The sequence below is a fragment of the Varroa destructor genome, unplaced genomic scaffold, assembly GCF_002443255.2.
Source record: "Varroa destructor unplaced genomic scaffold, Vdes_3.0 BEIS01000006.1, whole genome shotgun sequence".
Taxonomy (NCBI): Eukaryota; Metazoa; Arthropoda; class Arachnida; order Mesostigmata; family Varroidae; genus Varroa; species Varroa destructor.
This window is the reverse complement of record NW_019211459.1, coordinates 16,408,211-16,432,219: the sequence shown is the minus strand read 5'-3', so window position 1 is coordinate 16,432,219 and position 24,009 is coordinate 16,408,211. Positions and strand designations below refer to the sequence as shown.

Here is a 24,009-nt window from a genome sequence, read left to right as displayed (position 1 = left end):
TACTACTACTACTACTACTACTACTACTACTACTACTACTACTACTACTACTACTACTACTACTACTACTACTACTACTACTACTACTACTACTACTACTACTACTACTACTACTACTACTACTACTACTACTACTACTACTACTACTACTACTACTACTACTACTACTACTACTTACTACTACTACTACTACTACTACTACTACTACTACTACTACTACTACTACTACTACTACTACTACTACTACTACTACTACTACTACTACTACTACTACTACTACTACTACTACTATTACTATTACTACGACGACGACGACGACGACGACGACGACGACGACGACGACGACGACGACGACGACGACGATTATTATCGCAAAACACCATGACGCGAAGACAGTTGAATTAAAATAACGCTGTGGTTGCGCACAGTTGCGAGATTCGGGACACGAAAAGCTGAGCGGAAAAGGCAAAAATCAACACATCATCCACATCATCATGAATAGTGCCGATGGGCAGCTGTTGTTACGCATTAATGGATAATGATAAATGAGGTTTTTTTTCGCCTGTCTATTGATCCTGAATGAGAATACTTCAATCGAATTTTGTCTATTTGTCCTTTATTCTGCCTCCCTTCCCCCGCTTCCCGGGCCAAGCACAAGACCCTGACTAACAAGAATAAGCTCGAGCTGAATAAAACGAAAATTAGTAGTAACGACATTACCAATGTAACGATGCTATACGCAAGTGTGACTTTATTTATGTTGATAATGTGTTTTCCCTCTAGGTTTTACACTCTTATTCAACATTAACACTAGTTCTATCATCGAAACGATGAAAAATCTAGAAAAAAAAAAAACAAAAAAAAAAATGCAGTTGATGTTATTGAGTTTCATAGGATCGAACGTTTGTTCATATTTAAAAAGTCATTTTGACAAGTTTCCGAGTCTAAATTATTAATCGACGATGCTGTGTGGTGACGGACTGAGTAGTACAAAATGCCTGTATTTGGTTCCATGATAAATCAATCGAATTCAAAACGTTTCCTGCTTTACCGTCTGAGACTGTAGCGGCTATAGACAAAGACTACTGAAATACGATGATTATGGTTGTATCATATTATATTTGTAGAATGGATAGAGTAATCAGCCGTTATTAATATATATATACACTATGATACAATGAAACACACAAAATATAAAAATACACACACGCACATATATATATATATATAGAGTGTGCAGAGATACATGGCATATGATGCTATCTATCTCTGCTTACTGCTGGAGTAGTGATATGTATGGCTGGAATAGGAAAGTATGGCTGAAATGAGCGTAAGTTCTGTGGTGTGCATCGATCGATATTGATATTGTAGTAAAACAGACTCTAAAATAAATCTACCTTCACCCTGTTTTGGAGTCGATATTTGTTTGTTACGAACCTAAATACATGTGCTGTTTATCTAATGAATCTATGCCACTGAAACGCACGTATATGCTAGGAACGAGAAAATAACAAGCAATTGGACCATCGGACGGACGACCGGGCAAGACGTTTAAGGTCGAGCCTTTTTCCTCGTTAATACCGAGCATATTCCTTATCCAAATACAGAGAGTTCTTTATATATATATATATATATATATATATATATATATATATACGACGGAATATGCATTATACGATGTGGAGGCAATCGATGGGTCTATCAAGCGGCATTTAAACAGCGAACGGAAAAATCGAGAAAAATTTCAGCCAGTCGCCGAGGTAAAAGGCGATAAATTTGGCAAAGAGTGGAGGATCCATATAGACATTATTCTAGTAATATTTCCATGCCTCCATTGGGCGATATTTAAAGTGTACACGTTCTGACATCAGTACACCTTTCCTCCGCCAATAATGTTTCTACTAAGATATAAAATACGTTGCCGCTAAACGTGCACGGGAACACCACACATAGAAACAGATCGTAATAGTAGTTCACGTGAGAAGTAAGAACGAAGAAAAGAAGAAGAATAAGTTTAGATAACGGGAAGTAGGAGGAATTCTTTAAAGGTGGAAGAGCTATGGGACTTGTTGCCATGTCGCACAGTGTTGAGCACAGGTCGCGTTCAGACAGACCTCTCAGATCGACCTAAAAGACAGGACAAGCGCAGACACACTAAGTCGGTCGATACAGTTGGACGAGACCTATTCACAGTCATAAAAAGGAATTTTCGTATTTGGTGCCTTTTGCCCAAATCTCTTCTTGCCGGAATTCAATGTTTCTCAAAAACAAGCTGAAATGTCGTTGGAAAGATTTTTTTGCAAAGCATTTGAGGTGCAGCCAAAGCAGACAGAGGCCCGGCCCAAATTTACCCAGGTTTATTATGCACGCCAAAAAAAATATCAACAGAACTGGCAGGCGGTGCGTATCACAAGTGAAGACAATAAGATGAAAACATCCACCAGCAATAGCTAAAGCCCACCAAAATACGGGAGCGTTTTCAATTCGCTAGCCTGGATATAAAACAGCCGTGACTGTGGAAATGGAAGGGCGGAAATCAATTGGTTTCTTGTGTACCAATGCTGCAGAATTACATAGATAATATGAAGGAATAGGTTAGCATTATTACGCATCTGTATGACGACGACGACGACGATGATGATGATTATGATGAAAATGCCAATACAGGTGGCAGAAGTTGCCTAGGCAAAACGAGGCAAAGGAAGGAGGCGAACAGGTGACTTAATCATGAATACAATTGTAACTGTTTATATAATAAGGAGATTGTATTCCTAAAAAAAGGGATGATAACGACAGCACACAGAACATTAAGCTACCATAAATAGTACACTGACAAATGTAACTCCACGGGGTTTTCCCATTTAGGCTAAAGTCGGCCTTTGGCCTGTGTTTCCATGTTTTCACTTGCCGGGCTGCAAGTTATTATACAATGTGTGTGTGAGATTAGTCGGACATCGACAGAGGTAACATGACAGCACGTGAATCACGCGAGTTTTTCGCTGACGCCAAATACATATACGTTAGTCGAAGAGAGTCGATCGGACAGACTACCACCCGTAATACATATTGCAGATAGATCGTTAATGGCCGTGTATCAGAATGGAAGCTGTTAGCAGACGATTTTTTTGGTTTCAGAGCAAATCGGTTTGTTATACGTAGCATATTGCATGCTTAGTGGTCCCTTGACAACTGTGGGAGAACGAATCAGGTGGGCGATCAGGCACGTCGAGGAAAACACGCTAGCATATATTTTAGAAACTTTCCCCTAATGCTGTATTGTAACAGGAATATTGTTGAAAAAAGGGTTATCAACTGTACAGTATTTACTCTCTTATGCGATCGTGTTAAACAACGTATTGCAATAGAGCTATGAAAATCCGAAGCGACAATATTCTAGTACGTCAAATATATGACAGATCAACTCAAATTCATCCATCCGATCTCTTTGAATCAGATGTCACCGTTCGGTAGGTCAGACCTTACTTAGAGCTCATTGCACAACGGTTACCGTTGCAGTGCTGACGGTAGAAGAACTATGACCGACTAGCTTGTATCCACTCGTGAAATTCCTGTATTATTAATGTCTGAGTAATTTGAAGGGAACACTATATTTGTACAACGTCAAAGATCGGATACAGTTGATTAAATATACAAGAAGGTTCTTATTTACAACTATTATACTTATTAGCGCTATTTATACTATAATAGTAACAGATAATACCAACTATGCGATTCATAAGGCGCACTAAGGACAAATGGAAAAAGACTGGCAGGCCACGCGATGCGTCTACAACGGCGGTCTACAGATATGCAGAATGGACGTTACCGCATTGCAATATGTATATATATATATATATATATATAGGAAGGACCCTATCACAAGTAATAATGCTATAATAGAAATGATTTAGTATTACAATGACGGGCTAGCGACGAAGCTACACATTGAGTGTACGCCGATAGAATAACAAGAAAACGTCAAGTATAAGGTTCATTAGCCGAAACCTAATGGATCTATATACAGAGGTAGAGAGCGGTTTCACAGATGGCAATGCAGAGAGAAAATCAAAAGGCACAGTAGGACAAATTAGACGAAATACACAAAGCAGATGCGTATAAAATATGTGGATGTGAAATTATCCGATACATATATGTGTATATATATATATATATATATATATATATATATACATCACGCAAAAATCTTATTAACAGCCAATTACTATGACAACAAGAAGAGAGCGTTTACAGAAACACAAACCTATAGTAGCTATGTAGCTGAATAGATAAAAAGAAAAAAATCATACTAGTAATGTTATTAGTCATCACCGTTATTACTGCTACGTATATGAGTTAGTTGTTCCGAGTGGAATAAAACAAAGCAACAAAAACAATTCACTATAACAGGAGGCAAAGAACAAAGAGTATGATAAAGTGACACTAATTATATAAGTGACTAAGGAAAACCGAAAACAGGACATCGACGCCTGATGACGTCCAGGAAGGCTGACAAGGTAAAATCGAGTTACACTGTTATGAAATTATTAATACTACTGATTGTAAAGCATTTCGCCTTCGTTTGTGTTGCTTTGCTAATACATCTATGCTATGGCATAATACGTGTGATTGTCTAGTGACGATAGCGCCACCACCTGAAACAATGATGACTCACTGACTGATTTATGACAGCAGTAATGAGATACAAAAAACGCGATGATGGTAAGGAAATGACAATAGAAAACTGGGACAGGCTGATAATGCAGTGCAGATAAGGGGCGGAAAGGCGACAAAGACGTGCTTCGAGCCAAGAATGACGGTGAACATGACGAAAGTAGACAAACAAGGACGTCACAGTTACTGCTACTACGGTGACACGCGTGCAGTGATACTGAGAAATATTGATAATGATGCATGAAAAACAGAAGGACGGACGGCTGATGGATGCATGTGTGCTATTGAGAGATGTTAATTGCTTGATGGATGGGTCATCGCTATCAAACTGATTGATCGTACTCGATGATCGATGAAGAAAGAAAGAAAGAAAGCAAGCAAGCAAGCTAATAACTAATTGATTGACGACTGCTGATGACGATAATGAAGATATGGAGGATATGCCCCGAGCGAGAGGCATAAAGGCAACATGAATGAGAAAAACACTACGTAATAGCAAACAAATGGATACGATGGGATATATATTGGATAACAACTCGAAATAAAAATCCATCTAGATTAAGTTGCGAAATCTTTATTTTCTAATAGTATCGTTTTGTGGCTAACTACTCGCAACTACATGTACATTGGGTATAGGATGAATTAAACATGGATATTAAGAAGATCCGCAGAGGAAAGTTGTCGATTAGTTTCGCCAAAATATGGCGCCAAGCGACCCCCAGTTGAGAGTGGACGCAAAGGGTATTTCGAATTGGCAGCATGTTAGCCGCTATCCATTGACAGGCCCATTAGGTCATGTAGCGAACTATTTATACGCAATTATTGGTGTTACGGTCATCTTCTTCTTCAGAGTTTCTAATTAGCTCGTGTGGGACTAACCGAATGGTGTGAACATCGTAAAAATATTGCCTGGTATTAAACACGTTTTTTGGTGGTGCCTGTACGCGCAGAGTCCTTAGTAGTCTGTCAACTGTGTACTACGAACAAGCGAACGGAACTATTGACCCATGTCGACGATCAAGGGCAACAGCGGAAAACAGGCACAAAAAAATCAAAGCGTGGCTACAACTGAATGCAGATATCAGTCCCTCCCATTGCGTTTCCATTAAGAGTTCTTCGTGGGAATTTCCGAAGGTCGTTGTCGACAGATTTAATGGCTTTCTATTCAAGTTGTCACAGATATTGTTAACTTAAAATACTATTAAATGATTAACGTCTCGCCCATACTGACGTGACCGCCGCCGTTTCAGCCCATAATTTTCGTTTCGACTGGATTAATTGAACTCCTTTTACTGTGCCTTCCCTCCGAAGTAAGCATACAACCAAGCTGTTTCGGTTGAAGTTTTACGTTTTTTAAATAAGTTTTAAGTTTAAAAGCTAAAACGGGGTAGCGTCGTTTGTAATTTTAAACCATGAGCATTTCCATTCATTTATAGGAAAATTATTGACGTTGAACGTGGAAGCTTTACCCATATTCTCGAAGTGATTGTAAAAACCTGATGCTTTCTCGTTTTTTGTTTATATCTCCATAGAATCAACAGTTCCTGCTAAACAAGTTTATAGCAGTAATCGTATCGAATGTCACAGGGCAGTTGAACAGACAGTGAGCTCGCCGCCGCTATATAAACGCCATATCTAATTTCGCAGACGCAAAGACGAACATAGCTATAGATTGTCTTGTCTAATACTGCTAGTACAACGCCGACAGCGTCATTTTATCACAAAGGGCGAATTCGAGTTATAATTGATTGGCCACGGAACTTCATGTCCTCTCGTTTCTTTTGAAGCAAGGATATTGATTATATGTACTTGTCAAATAAAACAATTTCAAGATATACTAGACGGGCCTGCAGGCTTTGCCCCAGGTCTGCTGTGCTGATATTATGCCCAACCTATAATAAAATGTACACCGACAGTTATCCTATTCCAGTTGGTCTGTCCTGTCTCACCCGCTATCAGTTTGCAGTCATATCCTCAGATTGTCCTAACCAGGGGGTTCAGCGCATTCTAGAGTTGATGTTGGCTTTTTTATGTACATTTGTATGATGTGATTAGAAATTGTTTGGCGTTAGCTAATTATGTTTTTACCTCTAAAGGACGTACATGAATCGAGTTGGCCTTCGGCCGACTTTTGGTAAATTTTGCTACTAATTTGGGTACATAATCTATTAATTATGTACCCAAAATATTATTAAGGGTTACAAATTTTAATAACAATAATTACAATCACTTTGCTCCCGTGACATCACCAACATCCAAGAATTTTAACTTCTTTTCATTTTTTTTTTACAATAAGCAATAATATATTTTACTTAATAAGGATTTGATAAATATTTCTTGCAAATGTTATTTGTTTCGTTTGATATTTTGTCTCTCTTCCTGGGATTTCTCCTTTTTTTAAATTTTATTTCGTCAATAAAATAGTTATACTATATTAAATGAAGACAAAAAAATATCTAATATGTGCCAATTGGCGTATTGATTTCGTTCTCAGGGCGTACAAAAACCAGAACGCCTTTGTATTATTATTATATTGGAAAAAATTATGTTTTTATAACATTTTTTTTCGTTGACAACGAACTAGAGCTATGTTTTTTTTTTATTTATTTAGAATCGAGCACTTTAGTTTTCCGTTTAGCATTTATTAGAAGTTCGCTTAAATAACCCATTTCTACCCCACTATTATATAGGCAAACCGATAACACCAACTTCCCCAGATTTATCCTTTCATTCACCCGACAATTGAAAATTAAGTGTATAAACACTTTGATTCAGTTTATCTAGAGCTCTTGACTGCTATCTATCTATCTCTTACATAGGCTTATACGTAAAAAATGGTTATCACAGCGTCATCAATGTGACGATTTTTGGCTTTTTTCTTTTTGGATTTTTTTTTTTTGGAATTTCAATTAGAAAAGATTTTTTTATTTAGTTCGTCGAAGTCTTCCGATGGCTAATCGTAGAAATATTTATTCCCTATGAGCTGGTATCTGTTTTCGAAAATTATTTTCCAAAAAACTTGTTCATCCCAAATGTTCATTATATCAGCCGCTGTAAATCCCAATTAATACTTATCATAAAGTCGCTTAAGAAAAGCACTAAAAGGTAGCTCGAGAAACATTTCACAGTATGACGTCGGCAAAACTGATACCTCGATAGGTAAGGTTTTCACCATTTTAATGCCAAATTATTTATTTTAGATATACTTAATTGTTTACTCAGTTTGTCAAAAGCTAACGATTGGCGTTAGGCAGAAACCCCCTCAATTTAGCCTAAAAATAGAGATTTTTATATAGATTGTTTTGGCTGATTTGGTCGTCGAAGACTTTCGATTGGTTTCTATGTATATATTCGTCTGCAAGAAGCAAACTTTTCCCGAAAAAATATAAAATTTAATCGGTTCAATCTTACGTACAGCTCTTCCCAAGACAAAACTCTAGCGACCCCCTAAGAATCACTGCCCAGACCGATCACTTCAAGGGGTATATTTGGGTTGGATAGACAAGCAAACAAACAGATACCGAGTTTTAGTTGTATATAATGTAGTTAGATGAATAGTTATACAAATACTAGTAATAACTGTACCGTCTTGTCGTATTGTACATGGCATTAGATTATTGTATAGTACGTTTTTAAATACCTTTCTGATAAAATTATAAACGTTCCATGGAAACTATGTTTTGCAAGCAATCAGGTTTGGTATTCGTTTTGTTAAAAATAAACAGATTCCTACGAGACTCAGCGTAGTTTGTCACGATCTGCCAACTAAAAAACTTTATTTATTTTCAGTTTCAATTAGCTCCATTAGCATGGCTATCCAGTACCTCTAAGACTAACAATGTCAAGATACTGGCGTGACCTAGATTTAACATTCTGTCAGTGGATGCCAGAGAGCTAGTTCAGCTGCTATCGATACTATTGAGCTATCTACATAACAAATTTCCCAGAGTCAATTCCGAAACGAGTCTGAACCGTACTTGGGTTTTGAGCTCGCTAAATTCGAGTACGAAGTGAAAGGCATAATGGATAAACGTAAAAGCAGTTAGTACGTAAGACGCTAGGTAAAAAGGAACTTGGAAGACGAACTCTACCATTCCATACCATTGGCGAAGAGCTGCTACACCCCTAAAACAGTAAACTCTACAGAGTGAAACGTAAATTTCGTGCCTATAGCCTTGTGATCTTGTGTGAGTAACTTAGCAACTCGGTCCCATCTGAATGATCTCATAGGTTAGGTTAGGTTAGGTCACATGCTTCAATAACCTAGTAATCTTATAAGCGCGCATCAGTGATCACCAGACACTTCACTATTTCGTCATTCGAATGCTATATAGAGAAACGTTTCTTGCCTGTCAAGTATAGCCTAACCAATATTTCTCGAGCTTCCAAGCGCATAAGATGGTCATCGAACACCTATAACAGCCATTTCATAAACGATTGAGGAGTTTCCAAATGATATTAGCTATAACGTGTTGCATGGAGAGAATACCGGAACGAAAAATAAGCCTGTTCTGGTCCCACGTCACCCCAAATCGTAACGGGTTGGATATCTTAAAGGAAAGTATAAAAGAACACGACCGTAAGAATCCATGCGTGACGAGGAAAAGAAGCTAAGCGAAGCACATGTTATTCAATTGCCTACGGAAAGCACGTCAGACTGTCAGGACACTGTGTAACTAACGGCAAATACACACAGTCGAACGATCATATTCATCGTCCGCGTCGAGCCAACAGCCGCGATGCCCTTTTCTTTCACTGTTGTATTGCCACCGACGTTGGTTGTCTATTAGCTGAAGTTTGTTGAAAACAATCTGAGTCAACGCATGGGCGGAACGGCGGCCGACAGCCTTGGACCTCAGCTTTGATGGGTCCTTAAGGCGCTGATGTAACCATTCGACGCTAACGACACGAGCTACAGGGTTACACTGCATCTACTGGATCCACGACATCTGCAGCAGAGTCGAGGTTAAAGAGAAGCTAAACTGGGGTTCTAGCAGCTATTTGTTATAAGGATGACTACAAAAGCGTTCAACCTTGGCGCATTACAAGCAAACCGCCAATCGAACAGGAAAGAGCCTCGGAATCGATTTGTCGTCGCTTGAAACTAAATTGTGACCAGTGGTACCATGAAGCATTCCTCTTTTTCGCAAATCTAAGGATAGTACGATCAGCTATATAACGTGGAATATGCAAATAACCTGTCATCAAACTCCTATCGATCCACAGCAAGGAACCAATGGGCAGGCAGAAGAGCCTTAATTAGTTGTTTGCGTCGAAGTGCCGAACATCGTGAGAGGTTATCATTTATTCAGGAGATGCGGAGGGACGCAGACACGGACAATCAGAAAGATGCATCATGACACCGGGACTCAACCCATCGATTTAACGGGACCCATCACGAATAGTTGATCAGCGGAATTGATCTCCGCATAATCAACCACTTTATGTAGAACGCAAATTTATCATAGAGGAAAACAATAATGCTTTTCCGCTAAAGAATCGTATCAGAAAATATCACAGTGTAGCAACGGGCACGATTATGAGCAACGGTGCGTAAATACTCAAACAGCAGAAACGATGCGCAGTGCACAGCTTGGTCAGCAACATGCCGAAAGAATTCAGTGTCGAGGCGTGACAACTATGCAAGCGTGCCGATCGCTCTACGCCTAGTCAGCCTGACACTCCATCGCCTGCAGCCTAGAACCGTTTCGGCTATGGCAGCAGCAACAGCATCCATTACCCATTCATTACCACTGGTCAGGGCGCGATAGCTTGCATCGCCTATAATGGTGGGCTACTTGCAATCCGTGTACTGTGGGACAAAAGTATGTTCGCGCTCATCAATCTGTTCCGTTGTTAGTCGCCAAAATTCCCCGGGTCATGCGCTTTCGATACCGAAAGACCGAGCGTTTAACCTTCCAAGAAGGTTCTTTATTTCAACGCACGAACGTACTGACTGCATCCATCTTGCAAACAATCTCGCTGACGAAAAGAGCCTTGAAGTGTCTGCTTACGCGCATGAGATTAAAGTGGATCCAAATTGCAGTTATGGGTCTGATATCGCCCGGGCCATCCGAAACTTCGTTCAGACGCGTCCTCTTGTCGACAAATTCTGTTTGCATATGACTCTAGCCCCGAGCTCGTAGCTATAATCGCTGGTATCGACCAGCTCCTCGAGATTGTAAATAATCGGACGCCATGGGTTGTTACAGACGACATGGTTGCCATTAAAGAACTGTCTTGGTTAGCATGTTTCTGGTAGGGTGAAATCTATACAGGTAGGCAAACTTCTCGGCATAGTCAATTGTCCTACCGTTGCGCCTAAATCGACAGAAAACTCGAATATCGATTGGCGGTTACGCCTATGATACGGGCGTTTCGCACGATCAACACTGACAAATCAACAATTAAGCGGACGTTATTCAGATCGTAGACAACGTCCTGACATTTGTGCGATAATGTCGTCGGTGGCCAGCGTCTAGCGACCCTGCGTGTGTGATTTAAGAGACCGTTTATTGGGTGTACCTAACGATAAGCGGCAATCTAACTAATAGCCACTCGTTTCCTGCTCTGTGTTCTTGGCCGATGACGGACCGTTACGAGTCCGAACCAAACCCACAAGTGGACCACGGGGTGTGGCCACGACGAAATAAAGCGATTTGTACTGTCGGCTAATACACGTATGGCTTAACTTCCCACCCTGCACCACCACTGTACAGATGTATATTTCGGAGTCAACGTCATTTTAGGCATCGCTCACCCTCGAAGGCCCACATCCTATTCTTCACCTGCGCAAGCAGTCAACCAGTTCACCTCAAATTTGCTCCTGAAATCCCGACGCCTGACATGCAGTTCACGCTATGGTGTTCCTCGAAATGAGTACGCGCCCGGACTACTAGTCTAAGAAGCACCGACTAAACTCGAGCCGAGAGAGCTTCTTCCTTTCATAAACTTCGAAACGAGATTATATGCTCGAACTACCACCGAGACGACATAATAGCAGTAGTTCCAACTATTTTTATTTGATAATAATAGAGTCATATGGAGCACCGTCAAATGACGCGCTCTAGGGTGAACTTCGTAAAATTACAAACTATCGCTATCGCGTATCATGATGTAGTCTGAGAAAAGTCACATGTAGGTGTTGTTATGGCTGTTCTAATTAACTTAAATGCAGCCACAAACCTGTTTCTATTCTACTACATATCGTCTATATGATACCAGTAACTTTAGAGGGAAGAATCTCTTCTCCTGTTTTGTTGAACTAAAAATATTGATTATTTGTATTTTTGAAATGGGCGCGCTTTAGAATTCATAATAATACAAGTAGTAACAATAACTTCACTGTCTCATCCAACTCAATTTAGTAATCCATTATTCGTATTGAAATTCTAGCTATTTGACCGGAAGCTATATTCCGCTAGCAATCAAACGCAGATTTTTACGAGGATCGATTTGGGAAAGATTTGACGCGTTTTTAGCTTTAGCCAATAATGTAGATATAGTTATCCAATCATTCGTAAACAATGGATGGCCATTTGAATTACTCCGACCTCCGGCTTTAGTTTTTACTGTGAAATTGTGCTCAGGGATAACAGAAGCTATCTTATGCTGTAAGCGTGTGTTTTATTCCACATTTAAAAACATCTTTATTCGTCATATAAAGTAATATAACATTTGTCTGTGTCGCCGTCAATAGCTACTACTCCGTTGAACTGAGAGAAAATATTGTCCGATGTTAGGTCCAAGCTAATAAGCTACTTAAAATGTGAAATAGCTGATACTAATCTCGAGTTCTCTTATACGATCTATAGGACCTCAACTCGTTGACCGGATTGCCAGTGTGATGTTCTCTTGTCCTTCATGTACAGTCGACATCACAACACTATTGTGCATAGGGTCGGCAAAAACAACCTTCATCGAATGACGAACAGATATATCTGCGGCGGGCTAATTTGAAACCATCGGCATGGTCCGTTTAGGCATTAGCATTCATACACAGATGAAAACATCTTGAACTTTACATCCAGTCCCGCTGTTAGGCAGTACTTCAAATGGCTGGGTTCTGCCAGTACGTAACAAACTGTGTGTCCACGTTCAGATCCGGACCTTATTTTCAGATCAGCTGGCTGTCAAATGTTTTGTACAAAAAAGTATATAGCGGTAGAAGTTTTAGTTCACCGTTAACTATAGAGCTATATTCTCAAGCTACTAGATCTTAGATTGAAGTATCTTTTTATCTAGATGATTTCACTCTTCCTCCCCACAACAGGAGGAAGTATCAAATAATTCAGTAACCTAACATGAAATGTAAGCAAATTATTACTATTAATAAAGGCCAGCCAAATTTTAGTTATGTTAACAAAGTCAAGAGTATAAGTCACTATTATCACAAAAATTATTATTATTATTAAGGAACAGTCGCATTATAACCTTTTACCCCCTTGAGGAATAGATTGTTTCTTAAAGTTCGTTTAAATGTAAGTGTGAAGTATGAGGCTGTCTTGGCTACGGGATCCCAAGCCTATTTATACTAAAAAGCCTCTAGCTGCTCTGATACCGAAGACGCTTGTCTGGGCTCGAGTTTGAACGACAAAAGAACTGGTCTTTATGAAAAAGGCCTATAAATATGTTTAGCTGACCGGCAGTATCGTCGTTTGGTTCCGCCCAACTTAGTAGCTTCATTTAATTGTTATTACATAGAAAAAAAAAATGTTTGCATGTTGTTTTTAATAAAATAAATCTCATATATTGATATTAAGCTACATTTCTATAGAGGTTTGCCGACTTTATTTGTTTCATTATCAGTTCGTTTGATCGAACGATTACTTGTGGCTGTACAAGTGTCATTATCTTTGGCTTTGGACGACCAATATGTCTTAAGTCCTGCTAATACTAGCAAAACACTTACCCGATATATGCGCCATCCTAGCTCTAATCGCCATAACCAGTTAGTCCGGCCGACAAACTCTCGGTTCTTAATATACATCTCTTTGGGAGTGTCGTCATATTAACAATGGGCATGCAGTGATGGCTGGTTGAAATTTCAGCCACAATAAACGGCTACATGCTTCGGTGTATCGGCTTCCCGTTCATATTTTGATAAGTTACCAGCGCGGCTCCGTTTGGCCATTAATCTACCGATGGGGAAAGCCGACATTAGATAATATTCTTCTAAGATGTTGGCGTTCACGACGTCATACTTCCCTAGTTTTTAGAACTTACCACCAGCGACCACAGGAGGCCTTCCGCAATACTCCCGCTTAGTACATGAGCTTTGCTCTGTATAACAACAAACGCTAGGACAGTAAGTTCATGTATTGCTGTCTTTGCCCTCGGCTCGGCACGAACCAAATATCCCTTCTCTATTATTTTGGAATTTTTCCTATTTTTGTAATTTTCATGTTACTGCCACCATTAAGCGAGAAAGAGATACGTAGAATTTTTTTTTCTCTATTGAACTCCTCTCCATAGTCACGTTCTACTGTGTTGCAGAAAGCCTCCAACTTTGCCATTTTGGGAAAATCGTCGTCAAAAGATGATACCTGTCAGACCCTCAGTTTCAGACTAGAGGTATTGCTTGCGGGACGGCTTTGACAACATGCCATACAGCGGGAAACAGTTGAAGCTAGCAGCTCAACATTTAACTGCAGAATAACTAGCGGCGCCGGCGGCGGCGGTGGCGACGACGACGACAATAATAATAATAATAATAATAATAATAACAACAGCAACAACAACAACAACAACAACAACAACAACAACAACAACAACAACAACAACAACAACAACAACAACAACAACAACAACAACAACAACAACAACAACAACAACAACAACAACAACAACAACAACAACAAGCAAACGAGGGCTCCGTAGTTCACATCAGAAATGGCAGTAACAGAGTATCATCCGCCAGGCATGCAAGCGACGCCCAGCGACGAAGCGGCTAAACTAACTTGTGCGTGCGAACGGCATCCCTTGCGCGTGCGCCCTTACGGCAATAGTGTGTTTGGAGACGGCGAAGGTACTAGCAGCGGCCTGAGTCCCCGATTTCGTCTCAACGGGCGCGGCCGGCTCTACCCCATATAGCCCTCTCGTGTCGACGATGAACCGTCCCTCAATAGTTCTATCGGAGGTGGAATCCAGCAGCGTGCGTACGATGACAGTCGGTCCACCGTTCATCCATTGGATTCTGGTGGAAGAAAGCTAGTGCCAGTGAAGCAAGCAGCAGTCCGACGAACGTCTCAGGCCGACGCAGCCAATCGGCGATTGGCCCCTGTTTGTTGGGGTGGAGGGCGGAGCGTCGCTCTCGGCGAAGTCCCGCCCTCCAGGAGCACAGCCAGTCATGGGTATCGGTCGACCTCAGGCGTCGACAAAGACCAAGACAACGACGGCTGCATAGTGGAACATAGGGTGAGAGACAATAATGCTTGTTTAGCCCAAGTATTGTTTGTGAAGTGTTCAAACAGAATAGACCTGAGTATGCTGATGTTGCTGGTGCTGCCACCGCCGGATTCGCTCTATCCTTTCCCTCTTCTTTCTACCCTGTGTGGGTTCTTATAATACATAGGCCCAGAGAGCGTCGACTACCGAATTAATAACGAGCCAACCTGCGGTGGTTCTAGGTTTCTTCTACCCAGAAAACACAGCGTATAGACATTTACTGTACGCCGATCACAACTGTGCGTGTCTGGCACCGCGAAAAATCACCGTTGCAGCGGCCGTCATTGCCGCGAGTCCTCACACTCCTGTCACCGGTGGCCGCAGCGGCAGCCGCAGCGGCAGCAGCAGCAGCAGAAGAAAACGACAACGAGACTAGGGTATCTTGAGAACCTATTCATACTCTGCTGTCCTCCGTCACCCATCTGAATCATCACTAGCGTTCGTCAGTGACATTGGCGAATGCCCCGCGACAGCCGTGTGGAACACAAGTAGCGTGAACGTAACGTAGTAGCTTAGACTCAACAGGAAAAATATCGTGGTGGCCTACCGCGGTGGCAGAAGTCCTACGGCGCCTCGATGGATGATGCTGCTCAACGTGTCTATGAATGAGTAAGTGCCACGACGCTCGGTGAAGTCGACCGTTCCGTCGTGTACTCGACGGCAGTCGGAATTCGTTGCCGTAGTAGGCTTGTGATGCAGTTCAATGAGGGAATATTACTAATACACGCTCTACTGTTACTTCAGCATTGATTATGTTAAGTTAAATCAGGTGGCCATAACACAACCCCATTGAAGCTAGAGACTTTACATCTGCTCAAAAACGTGTATATATATATATATATATATATATATATATAAAAAATCGTATTAATTTCCCCGGTAGTTCGACATGTATGTTGTGCACCACTGCGAAATAGTCGAACGTGCTGGCGGAACCAGGAAGAAAGCATCTTGCAGTAGCTATAACATCATCAACGTCATAGCCAGCCTTCTTCTTAGTGCAACTGCCCCTACCGCAGTTGACAATAAACATGTACTGAATGAAAATATGATCTTTAATTAGCGCCAGATCTACTCGCGACTGTCACGTCAGCGGCGTCATGTACGCTACGTCAGCTCTGCCTCACCCGCTTCGTTGAGCGTCTGCAAGCGATCATCGTGATTACGTTCTACTTTCGTCATACTGGAATATAATTGTCAGCGCGTTAGACACAGCCGGCAAAGCGTACCGGAGCCGAGAGCCAACACTCGTCCGGAATCAGCTGTACTCATCGACTACACGTAACAAGCAAAAATACAACAAGGACACTTGCAGTGTATGCCTGTGTATACAGGCAAAAAAATGACAGTTGATAATACCTAGCACCGAGTCCATTTCTTACTGTCATTGATGGTGAAATTAAAGGATAGCTGGCAGTTACAATTGATTTCTACATATTATAGTTACCGGGTGAACAGTTAACGGCGAAGTTCCCTCCTACCTAATTAAGTTGAATCTCGTTCAAAATCATTTACTGATTCTGTCTGATCTCAAGCTGTCATCAATTGTCAACAGAGTGGTTCCGCTCTTATCGTGCTTTCGAGGTCGTTGCTGTGCTCGGTTACAATAACTGGGGCAAAATGTTTTGTCGGCAATCCGTGACACATGTGTGGGTGTTATTGACGTTGGTCAGCCAGGCCATGGCCTGCGCTCCGGGTCGATCCGGCTACCAGCGCCGGGTACCCAGAAGACTCACCCCGCTCGTGGTCAAGCAATACGTCCCAAACACAGCGGAACAGAACGAGATCGCAGCTGGCCGCGCAAAAGGTGCGATTTCACGGACATCTATGGCGTTCCGCAAACTGGTGCCAAACTACAATACTGATATTCGCTTTCTGGACGACGAAGGAACGGGTGCAGACAGGATTATGACTCAGGTAAATTGCCCAAACACCTAATTTTTCGAAATAACGATCCACCTGTTCCAGGTCAAATCATCCTAAATACAGTAGCTAATAAGAAAGGATGCGTGATACGTTTCTATGAACGAAGTCCAATCTCAACTAAGCAATCGAACGTTGCCCCATCGACATCTCGTACCTGTAACTCTTAACTTGATAAGTCTATAGGTCGAATTTAAGCGGATCAATTACCCACTCTTATATAAATATATATACTTATATATATTCGTCGTTTCCGTTTTCTCGATACTTCAATGTAACTACCCATAGTACCACTCAGGGTGGTTTGTCAAAATCGTAGATACAGACTAAATCCTATTTATAATAGAAAAATATCTATTTACACTTCCCGCAATAATTAGAAAACAGATCATTACAGCACAAGAAATTGACGATGATTTTTGTAGAGATGACGTTTCTAGTTCAAAGATAAATTTCGGCATCTACGCTAACACAAGAAGAACTATAGATCTCGTTTTTTATACTACTAGTTAAGGTCCAAAGGTTACAAACGTAGATGGGGTCACGAAGGTCCACGATGACATTGCTACGAAACAGCGATGCTATGAAGAAATAATCAGATTAATATACTGAATTTTTTCGCGATCGATGAACATTATCTAATATATTTCTATGTCAGTTATCTGTTTGCGTGGATGCCCGTCGTAGAGAAAAACTGCTGTAGTTTTAAGATTAGATAGATAAATAGCCCCATAGCAAAACATCTGAATACATGTAACCTCTATCATTAAACGTCCTACAGTAAAGAAAAATGATCGCGTCAACGTACCCCATCAGATCAGACATTCAAGCAGATATTGCTAGCGGCAAAGCAGTACAGGCTGAAAATATATCACCTGAAAACGTACACACGAAATGGACCGAGCTTCTAACACTTACTCAACGGCTTGTATTACTTCCCGAACGCACCGGTGAGCTAGAAGATGTAAAAAATGATCGGTAAATGTTCCCCGTTCGCAAAACGGCTACAATATACAACATATTTTTCAAACTTAGAGAAACTCTAACACCAGACAAAAAAAAAACTTAATGAGGAGAAGCAGGCCTATCCAATGATAATTATTGAGCTTGAGGCATCATTTTGATAGATTGATAAAGTTGTGCCACAATAGCCATCCATATTAATCGATCACAACGTGCCTAGTACACCCACGAACCCTTCTTTGCATTCTGGAGCAACTATTTGCCTTCTGCTGCTCCTGTCATCACAGAGCAATCTCACATTATTATTATTATTATTACTACTAACCCCCTGGGGAGCAAGGGGCTTCTCGCTAGGGAGCATACCGATTGTTTACTAAGAGCAGATAATAAGCCAATGAATCGCGCGGTCATCGTGTCCTACCTGTTCGCACCATTTTCTTAGTGGTGTAGTCGTATCTAAATCAGTAGACGAGTAGAAGAGAACAGAAAATAGGTAGTAATGGGGGTTGTATGGGGTGTGCGAACTAGAGGAGGTGCCTACATTCGCTTACTCTTAGTGTTGAATCTGGTTAGAAGCGAAGTTCAGTTGTATGGCTGGCAATACAGCTATTAGCAGTAGTAGTCCTCGGCGGTTTCTCTGGGCCTGTTTTGATTATTCCGCTCTTCGTGTCCTGTTGGCTATGCGAATCTGCTCAATGGTATTGCAATTTAGGTCTTTGTTTGCCGAGATCAGCTCATTGTCTTGCTCTTCCGTTCTTCGTCCTTCTTTCTATATCGTTTGAACGCTGCAGGGTGCTCACGAGTTAGCCTTTCTAACGTCTGTAATGGGCTCTGCGTCTGCTCGGCGTAGGTATAGGGGGAGATGATCGCGTTGATGGAAGTGGTTTTCGACGGGTGGGAGCTTACAGCTTCCGGGAAGTCCGCGAAGCACTCTGTTGGACGCAATTGCAGGCTCTAGCAGCGGCAGCAGCACCGGCCGTAATGACTACTATAGCCGTTCTCTTGAGTAGCATGAGTCGACCGCATTTGACAGCGGTTGATGGTCATAACGCGCGCCAGCGTGATGGCACGGCCTTTCAACGATTCTCTGACGAAGTCGCCGCATGTTTTAGGGTACAAGTAGCACCTCTTTTACCTAGGGACGCATCCTACCAATGAGTCATTCGTTTAACCTTCAACTACGTCCATTATGAACAGTTCGAGTAGGTCGGAGCTCTCGGTCCACTGTAGTGCGGCGCCTGCTGAAGATCGACGATTTGCTCGAATTGAGGCTCAGCGTGAGTTTACGTGAATGATTTCGCCAGCTACTTATCACAAACAACAATGATAGCAAACAGTAGTCAGGTTCGAAAATGGTCTAGCGTTACGGCAAGTGGCAGTATTTCTACAATGCACAAATTGATACTTTCAATAGGTAAACGCTGTATAGCAGCGACAGCAGTGGCTGTATCAGTAGCTTAAGCGAATCGAAGTCATACGAACGAACGATTTTATGGCAGGTCAATTGAAGGACTGCATCAGCTGAAGGCGTGCGTCAATCTAACGAGCATCTTGTCTTGTCTGACTACTTATGACGGCATTTACGCGTATTAGTGGATTGGTTTCAAACGCGCGTATTTGAAAAATGTACGCCTTGGACGTGCCATTGCAATTCGTAGTTTTGAATAGAAGGCTAAAAGTATTCATAAGCAATATCTGATCCGTACGTACACAACCGATCGTAATACAATCAAAATCAACACTATGTTAAAAAAATTAATTTTTTTAATTCTTATAAATCCACATGACACCATAAGTGTAAGAGAAGTCTATTGAAAAGCTTTATCATTATAAAATACAGTGACTATTAAAAAAATATACTATACTACATAGTATGTATCTACACAACAGAATAAGCTTGCCAATTCAGGTAATCGCATGACTACGGGAGAAACGATCTCTCGTATAAATCGAGCAGATCTTTAGCCTCTTACCGTCAACACCTATTAAACTGTTACCCCAACTATCGTTTGAAAAAAGCTTAGAAGGTTACTAGAGGAACTGGGCTATGATAGCCCTTAAAGCTTTCCGGAGCCATGTAGTCGATGTCACGAGCTGACCGTGGTGTAGTACAGCACATGCACGTACAGTCCACCAAACAACTTTGAGGCAGCGTGAGATGGCGTGGACGCAGCAGCGTCGGTCATCGCGTCGTGGACGCCCCGTTCCGTCTTTCCCCGTGAATTTCGTTCGTGTTTTGTCGGTCCCTGAAATTTATCTGTTAGTTATTATCTGTGGGGTGGGGGGTGACGTCGCTTATCGCGCTAGCCGCACCAGCGGCAGCAACAGGGGCATTATTGAGACGATCGGAAAACCTGAATTCTTCTGAGTTAGCATATTTCTATTACATAATAGACGATGATGCGTATAGTCTAGCGCTCTTGTTCGTAATGCGTGCTGGGGTAGTCGTGACGGTTAGCCTCGCAGGCTAGGCAAGATCGCAGGTTATAGAGGATAATGTCGACTGGTGCCGGAGTGCCGCTATAGTGTTTCACTATTTTCTCTTTTTGGTCTCTTTGGTCGACGTTGGCCGACTGCGATCTCGCTTTGGGTTCAAAGTGTGTGTCAATATTTGCAATTTGGGCGCCCCTCATACCAAATAAAACAATAACACGCAAACATTCAACATTTGTGCGCGCGCACAAATCCAGCAGAAGCATTTGTGTTTATCGACGGCGACAATAATGATGACGACCAATTGATAGGCAGGTACACAACAAAAAATAGGCACCGAGGTTTCTGGCCTGAAGGGTGACGCGATGGCCCTTACATGGCCGTGGTCGAGCTGAGTCGAAAGTTTGATACGTCAAGGTGTTGGACGGATTCACTGGCTCCACCGGTGCTGAGAAAAAACGACTCAGACAGACAAATGGCGGTAAGCTGTCAGGATGGTAAGTAGATAGCAATACGCTGGTAAACGCCGAAGGAAGTGGTGTGTAGATGCGCGCGCGTGTGCCATGCTTGTGGAAATCGCTAGGGAAACCGATATCGAGATGGCGGTAGTGCCCGCCAGCGGTGAGACCGCTGACGACGGGCGATTGCTTGTAGACACGTGAAAATGTGGCTGGCAGCCGAATTTGAGCTACAGGATACAACAAATAAAACTGCTGTAAACGATAGAAGCTATGTGGATTGGCTAGATCTAGAATACACGTCAGAGGCCCCATGAGTAACGTCGATTTGATGAAAAATTGATTAATCAAGAATTTCGTAATATATGCTGTTAACGACCGAAAAACGAACTATCAATAGTTTGTTTGGCCGGGGACAGGAAGGACAAACAGATTAATTATTAGCACTCAAATCGCATTTTCCTTTACTTTTCTTGTCTAAGTTTCGCCCGGCTCTGATCCGAGGGGTGTCGGTCGGAGAGATCACTCGACGATGCGTCAAACATTTAAATATGACCCTGTCAACGCATCGATCAGGCGAGCAAATACTTCACATGCTTGCTCGTTGTTGATCAGTCCCGTTTCTGGCCTCTACTGATCGTTTGTTTGCTGTTATCGATCCTGATTTGACCGTTATTAGCGCAAGCAACGTTCAAGCGCAAGGCAATGTTAGACGCCCATCTCTGAGCACAAAGGAAACTAATAAATTCCCATAAAAATTGTACTGCTCTTGTAAAGACGCGCACAGAGGAAGCAGGTGCCTCTTGTGAGTGAGTTATATTTGACAGGTACGCATGCAGTAGACGCGGCAGGGAAGTCAAGAGCCAAATCAGACACCCGCAGTAACTGGAGGCTTATATGCCCGGTGTTTCCGGAGAAAACGTTCAAATGGTTGGGGCTTAAAATGCGTAATTGGACAAAAGCCCTGGTCAGAATAATGCTGATCGACATTGTACAAGCCATACTATAAAGTCCAACTCGTTACGGTTCACATAATTGAAGATAGTTCTTCACATACGTGTCAATGTCTTCTACTGATTTATGCCAGGTATATAATAAGACAACGGTTTATAACATTTATTTTACCGCAGGAAAAGAGCCTCGAAATAGCGAATACTCGGAGATGTGTTGCTGTTTGGTGGTAGAATATGGAAATATCTCGTTTGAGAATCGAAGCGAAAAAATGGGTACCGATTAATCAATGCACTGGGTCGTAAGCGGCGTCTTCCGAGGCATAGATTTCAGTAGTAGTCAGCTAACAGGCCACTCGTTGCTCTACAGTCTTTTGACCGTCGATACGGACGAGTTAAGAACAAGCTGAGAATCGGACAAGCTCTCGGGTACGATTTAGATAGGAGTTGTAGTATAACCTGCAGATCACCTCGAACAAAATACCGCGAAACGCCACCTAGCGCTGATGGCGTTTGAGATTAGCTAATGTTAACCCCGTCAAAACCGCTACATAGAATAATTGAACAAATGTTTATTTATTCTGAAGGGCTATGAGTAGACGATATTGTAGGGGGTTTAAAGGAAGGAACCCGCATATCAACTTCGGGATTATATAACTAGACCTCCGAGAAAACACTGAATAAACGGGTTGATATTTTGGAATCCCTGCATCGTGCTATATTAAAATCAGCTAAATCTGTAAAGACAAATTGTAGTAGTCAGTTCGAGTTCATATTGAATTGGCCAAATATATCGTTACAAACTCTGATTGGTATGTTTACAATCAAATATCATGAATAAGTACAGTTAATTCAATTGATTATGATTTAATAAGATGTTAGGCTTTGCGATGTATCCGCTGAAAATTTTGTTACCGAAATATGGAAAATGATCAACCCGAAACGTACTAATAGAAAATTTCAAAGGTTAATTTTCGAAAATCTATTGTTACACAACTGATTTTAATACAGGCTGGTGATTTTCTGAAATATATGATTATTTTGTTCTAAATAAAAAAAAATCAACGTAACTTGGTTTCACATCGGATTATACAGAAATACTGTAATATATTCTACTAATAAAATAAATGGCCTCTACTTTTCGTCGTCGACGGTCTACGCCCTTTACTTTTATCGCATTCAATCATCTATAGATCTCCCTTAAAACTATCGTTCTTTGGCCTTTGGCTGACACTAACCTTGTAGTAACTAGAGATGCGAGATGCACCCACGGCGCGGCGTACAAACAAACTATAGCTGCGAATCATCTTTATCATCATTTCAACTTTACTCTCGGTAAGAATGTGGCAGAAAAGATACCCCCTCCCCTGCCACCTAGCCGCCGCCGCCTCATCAAGAGGCGGAACATTGTAGCAACGCGAAATCGCTTCGTAAGATCTAAGGAGAAGGAGTCGATTGGGAAGAACAGCACAACGAGAACGATCGGGAATTTATCACTAGCAGAGCCACCAACAAGCCGCCGACAGGCAGCATTACAAGTCATATTCCTCGCCTTCGATAAGACCTTCACTAACATCGACAATGACGGTAACAGTAACAAACTATCTCAGATAAGTGCGCGCGTCCGACGTGAAACGAAGCCAGACGTTGGACTCCGCTTAACGCTCGTCAACGCCGTGGTTTGTATTAAAGGAAACCTACTGCTATTGCGAAATGTATAAACAGCATGTCAATAATATGACGCCAATGGGCCTGTGAATTTGTGGCCCATGCCTGCGGACCACTCCCGGCCCTCCTCTGAAATCAGATCAGAAAACGAATGCCTGTACAGGCAGAACTTGGAAACGGAGTAGAAATGACAAAATGTAAATGTATAGATTGACTACATGTGGCAATCGCAGTGGGCTTGTAGCCAGAAGGAAACTCGTTCAGCGGGGTTGGCTAATGTTGAGGATGAGATTTGTGATTGGCAGCGCCCTCAATGGGTCATCGTTGTCAAGACAGCCTACTTGGACGGACTGTTACCTTTGCCTGATTGTGGTACCTATGCCAGAGTCACGTCTGGGAAAAAAGGCTAGGCGATAAAGTAGTCGTTGTAAAAAAATCTAAAGAAATCGAAAGAATCAACTATCCTATCACGCAGCCTGTCAGTGGTACAGTATATA

At 41.7% G+C, this 24,009-nt stretch overlaps 1 protein-coding gene across 5 annotated transcripts in view; it reads left to right on the top strand.

The window, feature by feature from the left end:
• Positions 1-54: 54 nt before the first annotated feature.
• The window catches only part of hh (hedgehog signaling protein), a 42,124-nt gene continuing 18,169 nt past the window's right edge, over positions 55-24,009 (top strand). For 4 of the 5 annotated variants that reach the window (XR_015330360.1, XR_015330363.1, XR_015330362.1 and 1 more), the window contains exon 1: positions 55-17,034. Coding sequence is in view for 1 of the 5 variants with exons in the window: in XM_022811768.2 (XP_022667503.1) it covers positions 16,738-17,034 (297 nt within the window). In the remaining 4 variants the exon portion in view is untranslated. The remainder of the gene's footprint in view (positions 17,035-24,009) is intronic. The other variant, XR_015330361.1, reaches the window with a different exon arrangement.